Source organism: Chiloscyllium plagiosum, unplaced genomic scaffold, assembly GCF_037043375.1.
Source record: "Chiloscyllium plagiosum isolate Xiang-an unplaced genomic scaffold, Cpla_swu_hap1 HiC_scaffold_5, whole genome shotgun sequence".
NCBI lineage: Eukaryota > Metazoa > Chordata > Chondrichthyes > Orectolobiformes > Hemiscylliidae > Chiloscyllium > Chiloscyllium plagiosum.
Window position 1 is genome coordinate 73,568,613 of NW_028270143.1, and position 22,228 is coordinate 73,590,840.

At 38.8% G+C, this 22,228-nt stretch overlaps 1 protein-coding gene across 1 annotated transcript in view; it reads left to right on the top strand.

Annotated features, from left to right (window-relative positions):
- Positions 1 to 22,228, top strand: part of LOC122549956 (cytoplasmic dynein 1 light intermediate chain 1-like) — a 52,217-nt gene that overhangs the window by 21,207 nt on the left and 8,782 nt on the right. The window contains exons 7-12 of the mRNA XM_043690239.2: positions 2,658 to 2,793; positions 4,395 to 4,506; positions 5,023 to 5,082; positions 11,441 to 11,485; positions 14,151 to 14,271; positions 15,324 to 15,434. Of these exons, the coding sequence (XP_043546174.1) occupies positions 2,658 to 2,793; positions 4,395 to 4,506; positions 5,023 to 5,082; positions 11,441 to 11,485; positions 14,151 to 14,271; positions 15,324 to 15,434 (585 nt within the window). The remainder of the gene's footprint in view (positions 1 to 2,657; positions 2,794 to 4,394; positions 4,507 to 5,022; positions 5,083 to 11,440; positions 11,486 to 14,150; positions 14,272 to 15,323; positions 15,435 to 22,228) is intronic.

The following is a 22,228-nucleotide window of genomic DNA, read 5'->3' on the forward strand; positions in this document are numbered from 1 at the left end:
AGCAGTTTCGGTGCCTCACCTGATACAGTGCATCAGCTTGTTTGGCACCTTTTTGGGCTGTAAGATTAATTTTGCAAAATCAGAGGCTGTGTCTATGGGTGGTCTTACAAAAGTGCTAGGTTTTGAGGGCAAATATCGATTCCCATTTAAGTAGTCACGGGAGTTTTATGTATGTGGGCATATTCATCACTCCAGTTCTTGATCGATTGTTGAAAGCCAATTTTATTCAATTATTCGACAAAATCAAACAAGACCTTAAAAGATGGCAGGTGCTTCCGGTCTCTTGGTTAGGTTGGATAGCACACGGATGCTCCCCCTGATTTTCAAAAGGCAAACATTCAGGGGACTAAACAGCTGGTTCAGTTATTTTGTTTGGCATCGTCAGCAGCCCCTTATTAGGTTAGCTAAACTGCAATTGCCTCACAGACTTTGGGGGAGTGGATCTCCTGGACATTAAAGACGATCAACTAAGTTCGCTTTTATCTTACATGAGTGATTGGGCTTGTGGGCACCCTCTTTCAATATGGTTAGATATCAAAACCTCTCTGGCAAAGTGTGCCCTTACTAGATTGCTGCTTTTGGACAAAATGAAGACAGTTAAGGAATATTGCCATAACCTAATAGTTATCGATACTGTTAAAGCAGGGAGGGCAGTTCGGCAGAAGGAAGGTAATATTGGCAAAACATCTTCTCTTACACCTATAGTGAGGATCTAAAATTTGAATTTAGGCTGTACTTTAGATCCTCGATAGTGGGTATGCTGGGTTTTCAACTAGGAATGATTGATTCAGTATTTAAACAATGGCAGTTAGGGGTGTGTTTTGCATGGGCGATTTATTTGATGGAGAGGCACAATGATGTCCTTTTATCAGTTAGCACAGAAATATGAGCTATGTAGCAGGAACCTCGTTCATTTTTTCTTCCAAGTAAGGGATTTTATTCAAAAATCTACACTTTTGACTGATCCCTACAAATCCAACATAGGAGGGTGCTCTGTGCTAAGAGTACACTTTCTGTCAGCACTTGATATCATAATTTATGGGTCGGCTCCGCAGATGAGTTCAATCAAATCTGCAGGGTGTGGGAGAGAGAACTGGGTGTTGAAGTCTCCTCAGAGGCATGGGAGGATATTTGGGAGAATGCAAGAAAGACATCAATTGGCAATAGGACCCATGCTTTACAGTTGAAAATTCTCCACCGGGTCCGGATCGTTTGTCAAAATTTAAACTGGGATATCTTCAACGTGTCCCAAGTGTAAGTTTGGTACGGGCACTCTTACCCATTATCTCTGGTCCTGTGGTAGGCTTTAAATATACAGGACCACTGTGGCGAGTGCAACAGAGTGGATTTTGGGTGTAAGGATGGAGATGGACCCGATTTGTTCTCGACCTGCCCTGTATGTTCCCTGTAGATGCGCATAAGAAAAAAGTTTTTAACATCCTCACTTTCTGCGCAAGAAAGAATATCTTGTTAGATTGGGTATCTGAAAATCCCCCAGGCCTGTCAAGTTGGTTGAAGATTGTTATGGAGCATATCCCCTTGGATTTTCTCTCAAGTATGGGAAGCCACAAAGCTGAGAATTTCTATAAAATGTAACGATCCTTTTTGGAATATCTGGACACAGATTTGTCCACCACACTAATAAGGGCTTTTATATAACCATACAATTGTGCTTTACACATCCAATATCCAGAGAGGGGGAATTGCGAATGTATGAATATGTGAAAATTAATGCCCTCGATATGAGAGAATTAGTGTTTTGTTTGGCTGAGCTCTATTAATTATTAGTTTATTGTTAGTTATTTATTTAGTTAAGTAGTTAGTTGGTTTTTTAATCTATATTTTTATACATATATATATATTTGTACATGAGGGTAGTTTGGGTTTTCACATTTTATTGGTGTTCTTTCTTTGTATTGTTTTGAATGGTATTGTTTTCTATTGTAATATTACAAAATCTATTTTTCAATAAAAATTTTAAAAATGTTATTTGTCATTTATGGAGTTGTCTAAATGTATCTAATTTGATTTGATTTCAGCAGATGAGGGAAGCAAGGTGTGTTTGCTGTTGGGTCACCTGCTTGGGATGTTGGTACCATTGTCTGGATTAGATAGCGAATTACACATTGGTATTGTGGCAACATTGAGGGAATGCCCAAGTTACACTGGTACATGACATGATTGTGGTAGCATAAAACTTTACTATCCATGTCCATGGTCATGGAGATCAAGGGGAGGGGCGACTTGTGGAAGTATACTTGCTGAGTTCTTGCAGGGACTACTTCCTGCTACTTGTTAGATTAAGTTTGATTATTGCACAGATCTACTGTACACTGGCTTTATCTAGTTCATCTGGATTATGAGAGGTTCTGAACTTTTGAATTATTGGCAATTAGCTGAGGAACTCCTATCTATATGTTAGGACTGCAGTAATTATGTTCCAGAGTCACAACTGTCTTCCTTTGTGTCAGATATGATTCCAGCTACTGGAAGGCTCCATGACCCTGCTCTGATTTTAGCTGTGCTGTATTAGGTATGCCTGTTGTACTTGATACTTACGTGTAACTTATTTTTGTAATACTAAACTGTTTTCCTATTGCTAATCACTACAATTAATTGGATTTGTTCTGATTTCTTCCTTAATGCTCACGTTTTAGATGGAGCAGCACTTATTTATACTTCAATAAAAGAAAATAAAAATATTGATTTAATGTATAAATACCTTGTCCATAAGTTATATGGATTTCCTTTTCATTCACCGGTACTAGTTGTGGAAAAAGATGCAGTATTTATGTAAGTTTCACATAGTGTTTAAAATACAGTAAACTTTCTTTTTATAACTTGTTAATAATCAAAACTTGTTTGGAAGTTTAGTTTTATTTCCAGGTTTTTAAAAATACTTGTCCTCTTTAGCTCGAGTAGTAATTTAAATAAGCTATTCTGTTTAATTCTGTCCAAAGCAATTGAAACACAGTTTGGTTGTGATCTATGTTTCCCCTTTGGTTTGCATACATGTAATTCTCTATTTCAATGTGCTGCTGTAAAATGAGTAGGATTGGCATCTTTGCGTCATGCTGGCTGCCAGGAAACTGTTCAGACTTGCAAATCAAGGGCAGCACAGGAGTACAAAGGTAACTGTTCACTAATGACTAGAGAAGAAAAAGCTTTCAAAAACAAAAGTCAAGACTTCTGTTTTCCTCAATACACTTCCATCCCTCACCATTGTTTGTTTCATGTGTCATCCTTCACTCCTTAATTGTCTTTATAGACAAACAGCTTTTTTTTAATTCATTTGCGGAAAGAGGGTCTCATTGACTAGGCCAGATTTTATTGCCCAGAGGGCCCTTAAGAGTCGACCACATTGCTAAGGGTTTAGAGTCCCATGTAGGCCAGAACAGGTAAGGATGGCAGTTTCCTTCCCTAAAGGACATTAGTGAACCGGATGGGTTTTTATGTAAATCAACAATGGATTCATAATTAACCATTTACATATTTTGGGGTGATACAGGTGGCATGGTGACTCATTGGTTAGCACTGCAGCCTCACCATGCTAGCGATCCAGATTCAATCCCATCCTTGGGCAGCTGTGTGTTTGTAGTTTACACATTCTCCCCATGTTGGCATGGGTTTTCTCCAGATACTTTGGTTTCCACCCACAGTCCAAAGATGTTTAAGTGGATTAGCCATACAAAATTGCCCATTGTGTCCAGGAATATGTAGATTAAGTGCAAAATACAGTGTGAGGGATGGTGCAGGTCTGGGTGGGATGTTCTTCAGAGTCCATGTGGACTCAATGGGTCAAATGGCCTACTTCCACACCATAGGGGTTCTACGGTTCTGTATCAGTTTTCCCTGTCAAGATTTTCCAAAATAACATGAGTTTTGAGTATTATCATAGAATCATACAGCCCAAAAGAGCCCTTCGGCACATTTAGTCAGCATGAAGACGCGAGAAACACCTGACCTTCAGTCTAATCCCATTTACCAGCACTTGGCCCGTAGCCTTGAATGTTATGACATGTGCTCATGTATTTTTTTTTCCATCGAGACCATCCCATTGCGATGGTTGGCATTAGGTTCCTGATATTGCTAATTTTATTGTAAATGCTTAATTGTTTAAATTTCACTCAGTTCTATAATTAGCTTGAATTGCCTCTCAAATTTGGGGAACAATTAATTGTTGCTGAAGTAAATCAGCATCAAATTGTTGATTTAATGGTTGCTGCAACATTTTGTTGAAGAGAAAAAACCGAAGTATTGTAGCTTGAATTTCACACTGCTGTTGACCTTTATCAACAGATATGCTGTAAGCACTGTCTGCCAAATATTTGGGTTCTGGGTCTTTTTTTTTTTAATGCTTTAATTTCTTGAAATCAAATATGTTTATTCTATAGTCCAGCAGGATGGGACAATGAAAAGAAAATAGGAATTTTGCATGAAAATTTCCAGTCTTTAAAAGCCGATGACAAATTTGAAGATGGCATTACGAAGCCTCCAGTAAGAAAGGTAACCTCAATCTCCTGATAATATCTGAATTGTGCTGACGTACACGTAGATAATGTCCAATGTTGCTGGTATGTACATATTTAACTTCAAATATTATGATTAAGCCATACCAACAATACCAAGTGACTATATAATTAGAAAACCATCTTACATTGAACTAATATTGCAAAAATATTATCATTCAGATTAAATTACAAACCTGACTAATGCTTGCAATTGCTTTGTCAATTACATCCCAGACTTTTAGTAGTTTAATACTCAGTTTCCACTTGCAAAAGATTGCACTGAAAGCAATTATTTACTAACTGCTTTGTCCAACTATAAGCTGATTTAATTGTATTTCCATTTGATCATGTCCATCCTGATCTACTAATTTCACTAAGATTGAAACAGCTTGTAGACGAGGAATTGTTGTGCTTCCCACTCCAAGATATTGCATAACTTCTCCTAATTCAATAATCGAGACACATTTTGGAGTATTGTCGGCTATAATTTTTGGCAATCTTTTCCTTGCAGGTAGTACATGAGAAGGAAATTTTATCAGAAGATGATCAAGTGTTTCTTATGAAACAGCAGGTTAAAATATTTCCTATTTATATATCAATTATTGTAATTTCTTTCAGAGGATTCTGAAGAAGTCATATAGCATTCCAAAATAATAACTGTTTCTCTCTCCACAAGTGCTGCTTGACCTGCTAAGTTTCTCCAATACTTTGTTTTATTACTGTAGTTTCTTTACCTTTAAATAGCGTCCTGTTCTTATTAAGAAGAATTTCAGTTCTGGAAAAGCATACTTTCTATCTCACACTTATTGGTATTCACATTGGGTATTGGTGATCCACACTACAAATGAAGAATGGCCTCAATAGTCTCTCAACCATAACTCTTGGAGCACCCACTACTATCCTTTATGATCTCCAATAGCCCTAAACATTCTTTAGTCATTATCTCACTCATTATGTATTTATAAAAAAGAAAAGTAGACTTCCTCAAATTTTAATTGCCAACAATACATTCTACTGTGCTTCACAGGAGCATTATAAATATGACACTGACCCACACATGGGGATGTTAGTTTAAATGATTAAAATCTCAATGCAAGAGGTAGGTTTTAAGGAGTGTCTTCAGGAACCTGAGGAAAACAAAATACAAAAGAAAAAGGACTGCAGTGAGGGAATTTCATAGTTTGCAGCCAAGGCAACAAACACAACCATCCGTGGTGGAGAAATTAAAGTCAGACATGATCAAAGACACTAGAATTGGAGTGCTAAGATATAGCAGAATGTGGAACTGGAGAAGCTTACAGACATCGTGAGGAGTGAATCCATGGAGTGATTTTATAACAATTAGGATTTTAAAATCAAATCATTTCTTGACTAGGAGCTGACACGAGTCGGTGAGCACAGGATTAATATGTGAAAGAGTCGTAGCACAAGTTAAGACAGTGTTTTGGATAGTACTCAGCGGATTCCTATTAAGAGACAATATAATGTGAAACAGTAGCCACCTTAATATAAGGCAGTATTAGGGGGTGGGTGGGTTTCTGGCAATCTGCAGTGAGGCAGCTGGTGGACCCAGATGGCAGTCAGTGACGATCTGTCTGGCTAGCTGGGCTGTGGTCAGCGGTGAGGTGGCAGCGCGGGGGAGAGATCAAGCCTCCATGGGGAAGCCCAGTGTGGAGCATCTGCAGGCTCATGACTAAAGAAGGACTGTTGTTCTTTTTTTCTGCTTTATACAAAGGAGGACTGTAATTTTAACTTTTGACTTATTTCTTTATTTTTCTACTTTGTACCTAAATTTTCATACCTAGGTACCTTTTGTACCTAAGTTGACACTGGGCGTGGTGACTTTGTATACTTTTCCCTGTAGTCCTGTTCTTGAGAACACATAACAACCTTAATTCTAATTTGACTGCACAGTATAATATTCTAATTTACTGCTTGCTAACTGAAGGAGATATCCCATTAATTCCATGCTGAAACCATGGTTGGATCCTCCACAATTTTTAAAATGTATTCCTAGAAAACAACAAGCAGTACTGGTAAGAACCAATACTTAATTGTTTGTCCTTGTGAAATGCTAAGCTAGTGTTTTGATTGCTATTGTCCATTTGGTGGATCCACTGCTTTTAGGAAGTTAGGAAAATCCAAGGTTTTGTCTTATCAATGGTGAAGGAAAGGAGATGCTATTCCAAGTTAGGACTATGTGGCTTGGATGGAAACTTGCAGCTAGTGGTGTTCCCTTGTATCTGCTGCCCTTGTTGAGAGGGGTAGGACTTAGGGGTTTGGAATATGCTGTGAAGGTTTTCAACATCATCATCACTAACACTTATTCAAAGGAAATCTGGAACAAAGATAAGCGAACTTCCATTGCATGCAAACAGCCCGAGGTCCCAATCAGAAAGCAAACAAATTGATTTTAAAAATTCAACATTGCTGTAACTCTGCTATTCCAACTGAGGGATTCAGAGCTTGCAGACTTTTGCTCATAGACTCCATACACTCATTTTATGAATTTGAGAGGAAAAGGGACTCACCTCACCTAGAAACTTCAGAATAAACATTCCTCTTCAAGAGGTGAGATAACTTGTACAGTGCAAACTATCAAGGCTGTCTTTTCTATAGCAAGGAACGTCTTGACACACTCTCTTAAGTTGCCTACTTCAGGAAATCCTCACAGAAACGGTGGTTTTTAACCTTCCAAAGGAACTCTTGACATCCTTTTATCAGACACATCCAAGGATCTCTGAATTACATATGTTGACGTAATCAAAACCCTTGACTCAGAATATTACAAGGGGTGGGTGAATTGTATTTCAAAGATTTGAGTATCAGAGTAATTTCACAGTCCTGCAATTCCTTCCTGATATGACTACAACTGTCGTGAATGTGAAATGCAAATCAGGTACCCTGCATTGTAAAGGTGTGAAGGAATACTTTCTACTTGCCTGGATGAGTGCAGCTCTAACATTCAAACTATTACAGTATTCATAAAGCAGTGTGTTTGATTGGCCATCTATCTCTACCACTGATCCATCTATCTACAAGATGCACTGCAACACTTCAATGATTTTTGTAAACTATCTCCCAAAGCTGGAACTTCATTAACCTAATTCATTAGTGGGTGGCACGGTGGCACAGTGGTTAGCACTGCTGCCTCACAGCGCCAGAGACCTGGGTTCAATTCCCGCCTCAGGCGACCGACTGTGTGGAGTTTGCACATTCTCCCCGTGTCTGCGTGGGTTTCCTCCGGGTGCTCCGGTTTCCTCCCATTGTCCAAAGATGTGCAGGTCAGGTGAATTGGCCATGCTAAATTGCCCATAGTGTTAGGTAAGGGGTACATGTAGGGGTATGGGTGGGTTGCGCTTCGGCGGGGCGGTGTGGACTTGTTGGGCCGAAGGGCCTGTTTCCACACTGTAAGTAATCTAATCTAATCTAATCTAAAGCCACAAGGTAATAGCAGGTGTACCTGCAAGTATCTGTGCACATCATGTAATTTCCTGATTTAGAAATATATTGTCATACCTCAACAACAGTAGGTCAAAATCCTGGAACTCTGTATCTGAACATCCTGAGAGTACCTTTGCCACAAGGTGGTTCAAGAAGGCAACTTCACCACCACCCTTTTTAACTCTGGGAATAAATGCTGCCAGAGATGGCTATGTCCCATAAATGTTTCCTTTAAAAAGTGAAGAACAGAAAGAAATTTTAAAAGGGTGAATGAATTGAGATAGAAAGAACCTGCGAGGAGCATTAACACAGCCATTGACTGTTTTGGCCAAATGGTCTGATTCAATTTATATTAGTATGGCTAGAATTAATTGTAGGACATTCAGCCTGCTGAGTCTACTTCACCATTCAGTAGTATCATGTACGTCAGTACCATTTTGCTGTACAGTCCCCATATCATGTCTTTATTTAAATATGTTAAAATATGTCATTGGGAACATTTAAGACTGAGCCTCCATAGCTCCTTGGATACAGAATTCCAAAGATTCACCACCCTGCAAGTGAAGGAACTTCTCCTCCTCCTCTTAGCATACCTTGGTTCTTAACCCTACAGTCAGGGGAAAATCTTTTCTGCATTTTCTGATTCATGTAATAATTTTGTATACTCAATTAGATCACCTTTTTCTTATAAACTCGAGAGTACAGGCCAGTGTATTTAATCTTTCCTCTTAGGACAACCCCTCTGTTCCAGGAGTTAATTTGGTGAACTTTTGCTGACCTGTAGTAAGTTTGTTCATATGTATTGCATGTCTATAGCTTGAGGAACTGACTATGGCCCCATGGGACAGGGAGTCATTCAAGGCAGGCAAGGAAATGGGAATGTAATTGTGGTAGAGGACAGTATAATCAGGGGATAGATACTGCTCTCTGCTGATGTGAGCAGAAGCCCCTAAAGGCTGTGTTACCTCCTGGTGCCAAAGTTAAGAACAATTGGCCTATCTCCTTGGAGAGGAAGGAGTGGGATTTAGTAGTCGTCATCCACTTTGATATCAACAATATTGGTAGCACTAGAAAGGAAGTGTTGCTGAAAGACTTTGAACAGTTCGGAACTAAATTAAAAAGCATATCCCCAAGGCAGTAATCTCTGGATTACTACCTGAGCCATGAGCAAACTGCATAGGGCAAATTCAGTCAAAGATTCAAATGGGTGACTCAGATTAGTATGGGTTGAATGGATTTCAGTTTGAGGCACTGGTGCAGGAAGAACAGAGGTGATCTGGTTGCATGGGTTTCATTAAAGCATGCTGGGACGAGTATCCTGGTGAATAACTAAGGCTGTAGAGAGCTTTAAACTGATTAGACGAAGGGAAAGATTGGGGGAGAGGAAACGTAAGTTTACAAAGCAAGAGGATATGGCAGCATTGCAGGGCAACTGTTTGGGTAATGGTACCCAGAGTCAAAAGGGGGGAGTAAAATGCTTTTTTAAATAAACTAAAAATTAATGGCTTTTAAATATGTATTGTATTCGGAACAAAATAGATGGGTTAACGGACTTGATGCAAATGCCATTACAGAGACGTGGTTGCAAGGAGATGAAAGCTGGAACTAAATATTCAGAAGTGTGTAACTTTTCGAAAGGGTAATAAGTCAACGTTGGTACAGGATGGAATAAGTACAACAGCAAAAAATAGCTCCGATATAGCATGCACTCCCCATCGGGGAATTGAGACAGGGATTCAGTACCCTAATTGGGAGTGCGTGCTATATCTGAGCTCAGCAATGCATCTTTAAGGACTTGTTCGGGACAGCAAGGTGGCTCACTGGTTAGCATTACTGCCTCACAGTGCAAGGGTTCCAGTTTCAGTTCTAGCCTCGGGCGACTGTCTGTGTGAAGTTTGCACGTTTCTCCCTTTGTCAACATGGGTTTCCTCCGGGTGCTCCAGTTTCCCCCCTCAGTCCAGATATGTGCAGGTTAGATGGATTAGCCATGGGAAATGCAGTGTTATAGGAATAGGATCGGGAAAGAGTCTAGGTGGGATGCTCTTTGGGGAGTCGGTGTAGACTTGTTGGGCCGACTGGCCTGTTTCCACAATGTAGGGATTGTATGGAAATGATCATTAATTCGTGCAGGTGGGGGTAAGAACTAAAAAGGGAAATAAGACATTTGTACGAACAGTAGGTATATAGGACAGAAAATAAATCAGGAAATAATGAGGACTTGTAACAAAGATCATATGTTAATTTTGGATGACTTTGATCTTGTAGATTGGGATAGTTAACTTTCCTGAAGAGAAGTTTTCTAGATAGTGTACTGTACAATCTTGGTTATCCGAACGTCAGTTATCCAAATTTCGGATTATCCGAACAAGATGTCAAGGTCCCGTAAAAACCATATCTTATCCCAACAATCAGTTATCCAAACAAAATACTCCCCGCCCATCTCGTTCGGATAATCAAGGTTGTTCTGTGTTCAGAATAGTTTCCTGTGTTGTAAGTCTAACCAAGACTGTTTTGGATCTGGTGATATGAGATCAGTCAGGTTTAATAAATAATGTCAGAGTAAAAGATCCCTAAGAAGCAGTGACATGACATGGTAGAATTTGTGATTCAGTTGAGAGGGGGAACTGAGTCAGAAACAACTATTTTGAGTTTTTACAAGTTTAATTTCAAAGTGATGGAGGGGGCAGATCTGACTGGAATTGATGTGAAAAGGAGTTCAGCAAATGTTTAAGAAACAATTGAAAAGACATTTAAGAAAATAGTGCATGGCTCACAGCAATTCCCTATTGCAGTGAGGAGGAAGGATTCTTGTAAGGGGATAAGCCAACTAGGTTAACCAGATAAGTTTTCGTTCCCTTTTTCTCTATCAATGTGGCTGGTTTAAAGTATAAACAAGTTAACTGTCAGTCATCTGACTGCAATATGAATGGGAATGGCAATGCCTCCAACAAAGTCCACATGCCAACCAATCAGCACTTTCCTCTTGTACCATATAAACTAAGAAACCCTTTGTATTTATAAGTATTTTAATCAACCTAGTCAGAGTGTGGTATGACATAGCTCTAGAGCAGGTGTGACTTGAACATTTCTGCCCTATAAATGGAGACATTATTCCTGCACCACGAGAGCCTTGCTTCCCTTCAGTTTATACACTTTGGAGGAAAAAACATGAGTGAAATATGCTGGAGTAAAGAAACTTTGCTTAAACGAGTTAGTTTATTAACTAGTTACAACAGCTAGAGAGAGATGGTCTATCCCTGTTTAAACCTGGAAGAAACTTTACTTTTTAAACAGTAACTTTTGATTACTAGCTATAAATAAAGATTAGACTTCTTCAGAAAGATTGTTCCTTAAGATTCCCTCATTTACCTGACTTGCTGTAGTTAAACAAGTGAAAAAAAAATTTTATTTTCAACCTTGATTCAATTAAATTGTTTTCCCAACATTAAAACTGTAATCATAATATGTATGTTGTTTTATTTTAGTCTTTCCTAGCAAAGCAGCCACCTCTTTCAACTGGAAGGCCACTAGTAAGTAAATGCCTTGACATTATTGTTTTTGTTAGCATCCGATTTTTGCATAGTCAGTATATTTCCTCCACTTCACCCTATGTAGTCCCATTATCACTGGAATACAGTTTATTTGCAGCATATGAAAACTGCAACACTTTACTCCCTCCCCAAACAGAATTTAGCCAAGTGTTCTTCTGAAGCTGGGTGCCTATTTATCTCCTTATTTTATTCTGGATGTAGGTTTGCTCACTGAGCTGGAAGTTTTGGTTTCTGACGTATCGTCACCATACTAGGTAACATCAGTGACCCTCTGGATGAAGCACTAGTGGAAATGTCTGCTTTTTTAGGTTTCGCACGGTCGGCGATATCACTTCCTGTGGTGATGTCATTTCCTGTTCTTTTTCTTAGGGGATGGTAAATGGGGTCCAAGTAAATGTATGTGTTGATAGAGATCCAGTTGGAATGCCATGCTTCTAGGAATTCTCGCGTGTCTCTCTGTTTGGCTTGTCCTCAGATGGATGTGTTGTCCCAGTCAAAGTGATGTCCTTCCTCATCTGTATGTAAACATACTAATGAGAGTGAGTCACATCTTTTTGTGGCTAGTTGGTGTTCATATATCCTGGTGGCTAGTTTTGTGCCTGTTTGTCCAATGTAGTATTTGTTACAGTTCTTGCAAGGTATTTTATAAATGACATTATTTTTGGTTGTTGCCTGTATAGGCTCCTTCAAGTTCATTGGCTGCTGTTTTGGTGGGTTTGTGGGCTACCATGATGCCAAGAGGTCTGAGTAGTCTGGCAGTCAAAATTTCAGAGATGTCTTTGATGTAGGGGAGAGTGGCTAGGGTTTCTGGACATGTTTTGTCTGCTTGTTTGGGTTTGTTGCTGAGAAATCAGCAAACTGTTCGTTGGGTACCCATTCTTTTCAAATACACTGTTTAGGGTATTTTCCTCTGCTCTGAATCGTCTACAAAGACTACAAAGAGATCTTCATAGACTGGGACAACACATCCATCCTAGGACAAGCCTCCCACAGTCCAAAGATGCGCAGGTCAAATGAATTGGCCATGCTAAACTACCCATAGTGTTAGGTGCATTAGTCAGGGGTAAATCCTAGGATAGGGAAATGGGTCTGGGTGGGTAACTCTTCGAAGGGTCGGTATAGACTTGTTGGGCTGAAGGGCCTTTTCCCATACTGTAGGGAATCTAATCAAATCAAAAAGGCGAAGGAAGGTTTAATTGAGAATAAAGAAAAAGAAAGCTTATTAAAAATATTAAATTAAAAGTGATTAGCACTGCTGCCTCACAGTGCCAGAGACCCCGGTTCAATTCCCGCCTCAGACGACTGACTGTGTGGAGTTTGCACATTCTCCCCTTGTCTGCGTGGGTTTCCTCCGGGTGCTCCAGTTTCCTCCCACAGTCCAAAGATGTGCAGGATGGGTGAATTGTCCATGCTAAATTGCCCCTAGTGTTAGGTGTAGGGGAATGGGTCTGGGTGGGTGCACTTCAGTGGGTCGGTGTGGACTTGTTGGGCCGAAGGGTCTGTTTCCACACTAAGTAATCTAAAAAAAGCCAAACAGAGACACGGGTGATAATTCCTAGAAGGGTGGCATTCCAACTGGAACTCTTATCAACAAGCTCATTGACTTGGATCCCATTTACCACCCCCTGAGAAAAAGAACAGGAAATGATGTCACCAACCCAGGGAAACCTAAACACAAATAAAAAGCAGGCCATACCACCAGTGCTTCATCTGGAGGCTCACTGATATTACCTAATGGTGACGAAACATCTGAAACCAAACTTTCCAACTCAGCGAACAAACCTACATACAGAACCTCAACCTGAGCTACAAATCTTCTCAAATTTCATTCCTTATTTTGTATTTAGTTTAAAAGCAGTTAAAATTGTAAGCCAGATCAGGTCTGTTTTAATTTTGATTGCTGAACTTGGTTGTGAAACGTCATCATTTAATGTTTGGTGCTCTGAAAATAGGAAGTAAAATAATAACTTGGAATTGTTATATTTTGGTAGCAGTACTAACTTCACAATGACCTTACGTGATTCAATCCGACTGTCTTGTAGCTAATATGTTAGATTTGAATTCAAATCAGTTTTGACTAGTTGTTAAACATGACGAGAGATTTGCTAAATTTTGCCTGTTAGTGATTGAGCTGCATTATTCGAGTTGTCACTGATTTAATTCCTATTCTGTATGGAGGTGGATAATGACAGTCAGGTCAGTGCACAATGTTGTAACTGATCAACGATTAGAGAGGGTGCAGGGGAAGCACCAGTCCTCCTTTTGTACAGTGTAAAATAAGAAACCCTTGTATTTATAGATATTTTAATCAACCTGTTCAGAATGTTGTATTACCAGTCCTTTTAATGTTTAATATCTGTGGATATAAAAGTTAAGTAATGTCTGTATTGAGCTCAGCTTTAATGATCCCATTTGATTAAGAAATATTTCGAACCAACATATCAAAACAAATGACAACTTGGTTAAGCATCAAAAGGTGGCCAGTGTCTCTATAACTTAAGACTGCCAAAGAGTTGCCAACTTTAGGAAAGAGGAGAAGCTTTTGAACATTAAGAAGGACTGTAAAATTGCACAGGAATATATGACCTGTAGTTCTTCAATGTCTGCATTTTGTTGCAAATCCTAATTACTTATTTTTGTTCAGGATTCTGCAACAAGAGTTGCTGGAGGTTCTCCAAGAACACCAAGCCGAACTGGAAGTGCCAGCGTTGTTAACGTAACTCCTATTCCAGCAGGAAACAAAAAGATTGATCCCAATATAAAAGGTAGTTAGGAATGATTTTACCTGTTTTCTCATTCATCTTTCCCACTGTCCAGAATGTAGCAGTGTCTTTTTAAATATAACACCTCCAAATCCGTCTAATTTTTAAACAGAATTATCATCTTCTACAGTCCAAATGATTTGGGCAAATTATCTAAGTTTGCAGACACAAGTAAATGAAATTTAATAACAGACAAATGGACAGAATTAGAAATAGTAAATGTTCTGTGTTGAAATAGCTAAAGAGAAAATTGAAATGTCAGGCCTGGTATATTTAACTTTAAATATATCTTGGCACAATGCCCCAGGCCCCCTCGGAAATTGCAGTCCCACCTTCAAACTGCACTCAGGTTGTCTAAAGACGATATTCAAATTGTGTAATTCTTAATGTAGCATCTAAGGCATGCAGAAATCTTTTAACACATGAAAGGTGAAGCCTGTATAAAAACGGGCTGAAAGTCAGACTATTACAACGTGAAAATAAAAGAAAACGTTGTGTGCACTTGGAAGATGAATTGACTAATTAGAGTGAAGAATTAGACTACAGCAGAAACAGCAAAAGGTGTATTTCTATTTGTGATCGACTATTTCTTTTAACCCAGAATGGTTAGGATCTAGAACGCATTGCATTGAGAGATGGAGGTACAGATCAGATAGCTGTCAAAATGGAATTGAATAAATACTCAAAGGAGAAATAGTTGGTGATGTGGAGAAATCTTTTCTCGATGAAAGAACCAGCACAGGCTCATTGAGCTGAATGGCTTCCTGAGCAGTACTGTTCATGATTCCATAAAGGGAGATGTGCATGGTATAATTTTATTAAAAATATTTTGTATTCTTCCTTTTGTATAAAATTCTAGGACATTTCTTTAAATTGAACAACTTTATCTGTTAAACCCTCATTCCAATGAACAGTTGATTTGCTACTTTAGACTGCTTTGTGCAATTCTGATTCAGTGTAAACTTAGTGTAAGCATAAGAAAGTTTTGAAGTTAACTTAGACTTGTCAATTTTATAACAGTTTTTAAAAGTGCTTTTTGTGTTTTGCATTTCCAGGAGCAGCAAGTGAAGGAGTTTTGGCGAATTTTTTCAACAGTCTTCTAAGCAAAAAGACTGGCTCGCCTGGAGGAAGTGGTAGTAATTTACAAGGCTCTGCAAAGAAAAGTGGTAAGCAATGGATTTTTATTTATTTTATTAAATGTTTGATAACTCGGCTTTACATAGTGTAATAGATCTCGAAATGCTTCGCAACTGCTATCTCAATTCCTGATTAATTTAGAACTAAAACCTTTGCAGCAGCATTTGGTATTTTAAGAACTGCATTATGAAGAGGTTACAATCCAAAATAAATTAAGTTAAAATGCAACAAAGCTTGGAATAATAATATCATGGAATCTTTGTGTTAAAAGAACTGGCAAGTTTAGGTTTTGTAATTTTTTTAAATATGCTCCTTTTTTTTCCCCTCCCTGTTCAGCCACAGCAGCACCATCACTTATTACAGTAGGTCCCCACACCAAACAGATGGTCTGTATTACCTAAACTCTTTAAAATGTTAAAGATCTCAAAGCCAAATGCAACTCAGCTTGAACTCGCACACATCTGCTTTGAATAGAGACTGAATGAACCACGCAACTAATCTCCTCACACAATGTGTGGCTGATTCTTATAAAAGTTCTACCGAAGCTCAGTCCATCAAACTTCTTGCTGACAGACCATGTTTCAGTATGGCCTCTAAAAGGAGGCAAAGTCTGCTAAAAATAGCTGTTAAGTGGCATTCTAGAAGAGCTGACTTTGTGTCATTGGCCCCATGTCCTCAAGTCTAAATATCTCACCAACTTGGTCTTTCGGAATATGTTCCCCCTATTCCCAATCTTTATAACCCCTCCATGCTTCAAGGGTGTAGCTTTCCAAATCCCCACAACATGGTTGACAGACCTATTTCCCACATTAGTTCTGACCTGAAATTGATGATTGATGTTTCTTAAATTGGCGCATTCATCATATTGATCCTGGTATAGATTAAATTAACTTCAGTAATGACAAAAGCCACCTTAAGTTAGCTTATTCACTGACCACTGTACTACCTAAATGTGTCACCGTCTGGTTAAACTCTGCATTTCACATTAATGAGTGTACACTTGCCACTGCCTAAAGTTTCAGGTTGGAATCATTAACAAATTGTCTCTTCTTTAAACATTCCTTGTAATTGTTGCATCTCCTATCACAACCCCACTTTCTTATGTTGTAATCTTTTGATGTAAAAGGGATGTTATTTAGAGTTACCTTTCAAATTCTTGACTGCCTAGGCTTTGTCCCTCATTTATCTACATCTTCAATGATTTTTATTTATCCATGGTATGTATTTGTGACTGGCTGGTCCAGCATTTTTTTACCCATCACTCATTGTCTTGGAGAACATGGTGGCGAGCTGCCTTATGGAACTGTTGCAATGCTTGGGATGTGGAACCATCCATAATGCTTTTGGGAAGGAAGTTCAGAATCTTGACCCAGGGAAAGTGAAGGAAAGGTGGTGTAGTTCCAAGCCAAGATAGTGTGTGGCTTGGGGGGAACTTAAGGAGGTGTTGGTCCCATGCATCCGCTGTCCATCGCTTTTTCAAAGTATCAGAGGTTAGGGCTTGGAAGGAGCTATTGGAGGAGCCTTGGTGAGTTACTGCATGCATCTAATAGATGGTATGCACTGCTGCTGAGGAATTTGTAGATGTGAATGTGCTGCAGTCCAACAGCCTGTTTTATCCTGAATGGTGCTCTTTGAATATTGTTGGAGCTTTGCTTCAGGTCAGTATTCCATCACATTCTGGACTTCTGGCCTATAAATGGCAGGCAGGCCTTTGCAACAGAAGTGCTAGCCTCTGAACTGTTCTTGTAGACAGTGTTTATATGGCTGGTCCAGTTCAGTTTCTTGTTGGTCTGTTGCTTGATTTGTAGATGGAACGCACAAGTTTTGGCACAAACCTCTGGGTGCTAGTAAGTAGGACTTTGCAGAGTTAGCAGGAATGTGTTTAGGCCATTGTTCGATGCCATTCCTTTGTTCAAACCTTGTAGCGGTTTAATATAACAGAGTGGCTTGCTAAATCGTTTCACATGACCATTATCTCTCAACTAGAGGAGGCTAGCAAATGGCCTTTCCTGAAGAACATTACTGAACCAATTGACACTGGTTACACGGTTGCCATTAGACTAGCTTTGAATCCAGATTTTGTGAATGCAAAGTTTACCAGCTCTGCTGGTAGTTTCTGAAACCATGTCCCTAGATCATTAATGTGAGGTTCTCGATTACTCGTCCAGTGACATTTCAAATATGCAACCACCTCCACCTGATGAACTACATTTTGTCTCCAGAAAATTCTTCAGTGTCACACTAATCCCTTTGTATGTTCAGTGCCTGGATCCCTTACATTTTTTTTCTCCCATTGCAAACCAAAGTATATCAAACGACCAACTGACTATTGGCCGACATCGGTCACATTTTCAGTTTTGGCACTTAGGTTTAACTTTAAACTTTGGGTAACATTTCCTGTGATCCCCCTCTCTGATAATTAAACCAACATAATTTCTCTTAAATACAAATCTCCTTTACACAGTTTCTAAAGGATGCTCATACTCGCAATGTGTTACTTTGATAAACCAAAGTTGTTCTTTCGTTTTAATATGGTCAGTTAAAAGTGAAAGATAGTTTACTTCTGGGTGACACCAATGTTCCAATTTTACAAAAGGACAATTTTTTTCAATATGTACCTGCTACACCAAATATTTTGAATCCACTCCTACAGAATTAACTATTTCAGAAAATCTGAAAATGCAAGTTTAGCAACTTGACTAATTTTTATTTTGCAGTACACAAGGAAGCATGCTTGTAGAAATCTCAACTATTTTTCAGTTCAGCACACAGCTAATTGGGTTTAAAACACTATATGCTGTGCTTGGTTTTTAAAACAAGACTGAGAGTTACGTGTAGAGTAATATATTCAATTGCCGATTATTTAAAAACCAAAAAAGTACTGATTATATGTAATAGTGCGTGTAATTAATCCTATTAACTGAACTGTAAGTCCACAACTGGGAAAACTTAGAGAGCAATAAGACTTTCCTTTATATCCTTCAGAATTATAGTGATATCTCACCAGTAGCATGGGTGTGATGCTACGTTAGAGAAAAGCACTACAGTAAATCCATACAGTAATTGATTTCACATATTTAAGAATTATTTTCGGGAAATTTTTTCAGAAGCATATGCATGCCCTAACCTCAAGATTTCCCAAAGTGCTTTACAGTTTTTGAGGTTTGGTTTTGTTAGTGGGATGTGGCATCTCTCTTTGCCGATTCTTATTACCCCTTGAGAAGGTGATTGAGGGCCACAGCCTTGAATTGCTGCAATCTGTCTGTTAGGGGCACCCACAAAGCACTTTGAGAGTGAGTTCTGGGATCTTGACTCTGTGAAGGAATGACAATATATTTCAAAGCCAAGATGATGTATGACTCACACAGGAGCTTGCAGATTGGGGTGAGCAAATGCACCTGTTGCTCTTGCCGTTCTAGTGGTGTAAAGGTCACTGGTTTGGAATGTGCGGGAACCTTGGAGAGTCACTACTATTTGTAGATAATGCATAGTACTGGCCGCTGCATTACTGGTGGTGGTGTGAATAGAAAAGGTAGTGATCGGAGCTCCATTTAGGAGATCTGCTTTGTCCTTGGTGGTGGCACGCATTTTCTTGAATGTTGGAGCTGCACCCATTCAGGCATACAGAGACTAATCTGTCACACTCCTGGCTCATGTCTTCTGTGGTTGCCAAGCTTGGACAGTCAGGAAGTTAACTAAGTATTGCAGAATTCCCTGGCTCTGGCCAGCTATGTCCATCACTCATTGCCTCTTTAACAGAATGTATTGCTTGAGCTATTTCAGAGAGCAGTTAAGAGTCAGCTACTTCACTATGGATCAGGGGTCATGTAGGCATGGCTGGCCGATCTATTAGTGAACCAGATGAGTTTTTTTGACGATAGGGTTTATTGTCAAGGTTACCATCATGGAAACAGCTTTCACTTTTGGATTTTATTAATTGAATTTAAATTCCACAAACTGCCATGATGGGATTTGCACTTGTCTGGCAAGCGTTAGCCGGGACCTCTGGATTACTAGTCCAGTGAATTTCCCACTGCAGCAATGCCCACTTTTAAATTAATTTCAACATGGTTTACTGATCACTGGTGTATTGTGGACAACATAACAAATTTGTACACTACACGCTTTCACAAACAGAATGTGATAATGACAAATAATATTTTCTTTGTAGCTTGCGACGAGGATGAGCCAGGACACCAGGGATAACTTCTGTACTATTCCTTTAAAAGTATCTTGCAGCCTTCTGCATTATCTTTAACCTTCAGCCTTTTATAGGAGATTTAGAAAAAAAACTTTGTATGTTACTGTAGGGTTGACTGAAAAGTAAGTGTTGTATCTCAATACCATAATGTCTCCATATCCATTTGCCCATACAAACTTACGTAAAATCCGCAATAATCTGATTTTATTTCAAGTTTGAATCAAAATGTCTGCTATACAACCTGATACACAGATACACTAATTTAATGAAAATACACCACATCCACGATACCACCTACCAGTTAATTTGCTGATGCTACAACAAACAGGAGTGCAAAGCAGTACAAACTAAGAATCTTCAATTACAGACACTTTGTTTCATAGCCTGTAATAGATTGCAAATTTTCAGCTCTGTTAAGTGCGATATAGTTATCATCTTTGTGGAGCAATGTGAGTCTTTTTCCCTGATTCAAAAATAACAAGAATTCATACAAGACAAACAATGTTGTTTTCCATTGCAAAATCTTCAATATCAAGACTTTTTAGGATGAAATGCTTTTTGAATATCAATTCATGATTGTTTCCTCAAAGTAGGCTAAACATTTTCACAACCCAATTATTAGTACATGGAAGGAAAAGATCCAAATTTATATAGCACCCTTCATAATTTCAGGAAATCCCAATTTGCTTTGCAGTGAATGTATGACTTTTTGAAATGTCTATTCTGTAAGTTTCCTCATTTCCCCTTTCCCCTACCTCACCCCAGTTCCAAACTTCCAGCTCAGCACTGTCCCCATGACTTGTCTTACCTGCCTATCTTCCTTTCCACCTATCCACTCCACCCTCCTCCCTGACCTATCACTTTCATCACCTATTGTACTCTATTCTACTTTCTCCAACCCCACTCTCCTCTCATTTATCTCTCCACCATTCGGGCACTCTGCCTGTATTCCTGATGAAGGGCTTTTGCCTGAAATGTCGATTTTCCTGCTCCTCGGATGCTGCCTGAACTGTTGTGCTTTTCCAGCACCACTCTAATCTAAACTCTGGTTTCCAGCATCTGCAGTCATTGTTTTTATGGTGTCTATTCTGTTGTAATGTAGGAAAACGTGGTTACTGCAAACGCTAATAAGAGGCTTGGTCAAACAGATTGTCTTAGCAATGTTGGTTGAGTGGTTAGTAATGATCAGGATATTCAGTGACATCACTACATTTCCTGAAATTCTGCCATCGGGTATTTTACATGACCTCAAGAAGGCAGTTACCTCATCCCAAAAACAGCCATCTGTCATAATTCAAATTGACCACTTCACTGAGATGACTCCAAAAGCTATATCAAAGAATGCAAAACTGCTTGTAAGAATAATAGTTGCTTCTTAATTTGTGTGACCATATTATTTGTTGTAAATAAACCCCTGGTATTTTTGGCATATTGAACCGTGGAGTGTAACCAACATATCATTGGTTAATGGTTCATTTTACATTTTAAATTTAGACATTGTATGTCTGCACAATGCATTCTTGTTCTAACTTTCTTCTTGTTCTGTGTGTGGTGACAGTTGCTGCAGGTTGTTGGCCCCGTTAAGGTCAGTGTTTTGCTTAAGCTTTGAGCTTTTTGGAATCACAAAGGTTGCACAAATTAACTTTCTTTCACAGTGGCTGAGCATGTCCATTCTTTTTACTTTATTCCAGTTTGCTTTAAATTTGAATGCCAATTTTGTTTTGTTTTTAAAGCCATTGGGCACAAAAGAAACCAGTTATCATCAGTTTGCAAACTACTTGGTCTTTATTGTCCGAATTGATTGGTAAAAATGTACATCAGTCAGACCAGCTTTGCAGTTCTAGCTATGATGATTTATAGTTTTATTTTAGAAAAAGCAGTTGCAGAAATAACTGATGTCCATTTTAGAATGCATGTAAAAAAATTCAGTCTAGTACAATTAAATATTTTTGAAAATTTTGGAAAGTGTACTCTGCGCTTAAAATTGAAATTGTATTGAACTAAGTTGATGAATGCCAATTGAATATCATGAGATAAGTGCAATTTAAAGTGTACATAGTGTCAGTATTGGCTCATTTTTACTGCTGGCGTATAAAGCACCACTTGAATCTCTCTCTGTTAATTCATTATGTACCTAGGTCACATCCATTGGTTTATAATAATTCAAACCATCAGTATAATGATGTGTAAATCAAGTAAAAGTTCCATAAAAGTGCAATTTTATTCATTCAGCTAGTTACAGTGCTCAAGAATATTATTACCTGGTTGCTATAGCCAGCAGTTCGGCAACATGAACATTTAATTGAAAAACATAACTGAGGGTCTGAAATTCCTGGACACCAAGGTAATACAAATGTGGACAGACCAGGAGTTGGTTGTGACCGCAATGTTTGAAGTCTGTGTCCTCCTTAATGTTACAGACTTCTATGAAAAGTGAAGACAGGTGTACCTCGCTGTCTATCCCCAGATGTTGCCTTGTGTGTAATGCTCAAAAAGCAGATTGCCCATCTGGCATCCATTCGGTTGTTCAACTTTCTCAGCACTATCTATGCGTTTGTGATGTCTTATACAGTCTTATCTGGTTCCAGACTTGAAATGTGAGATTCATATGTTCAGACACTC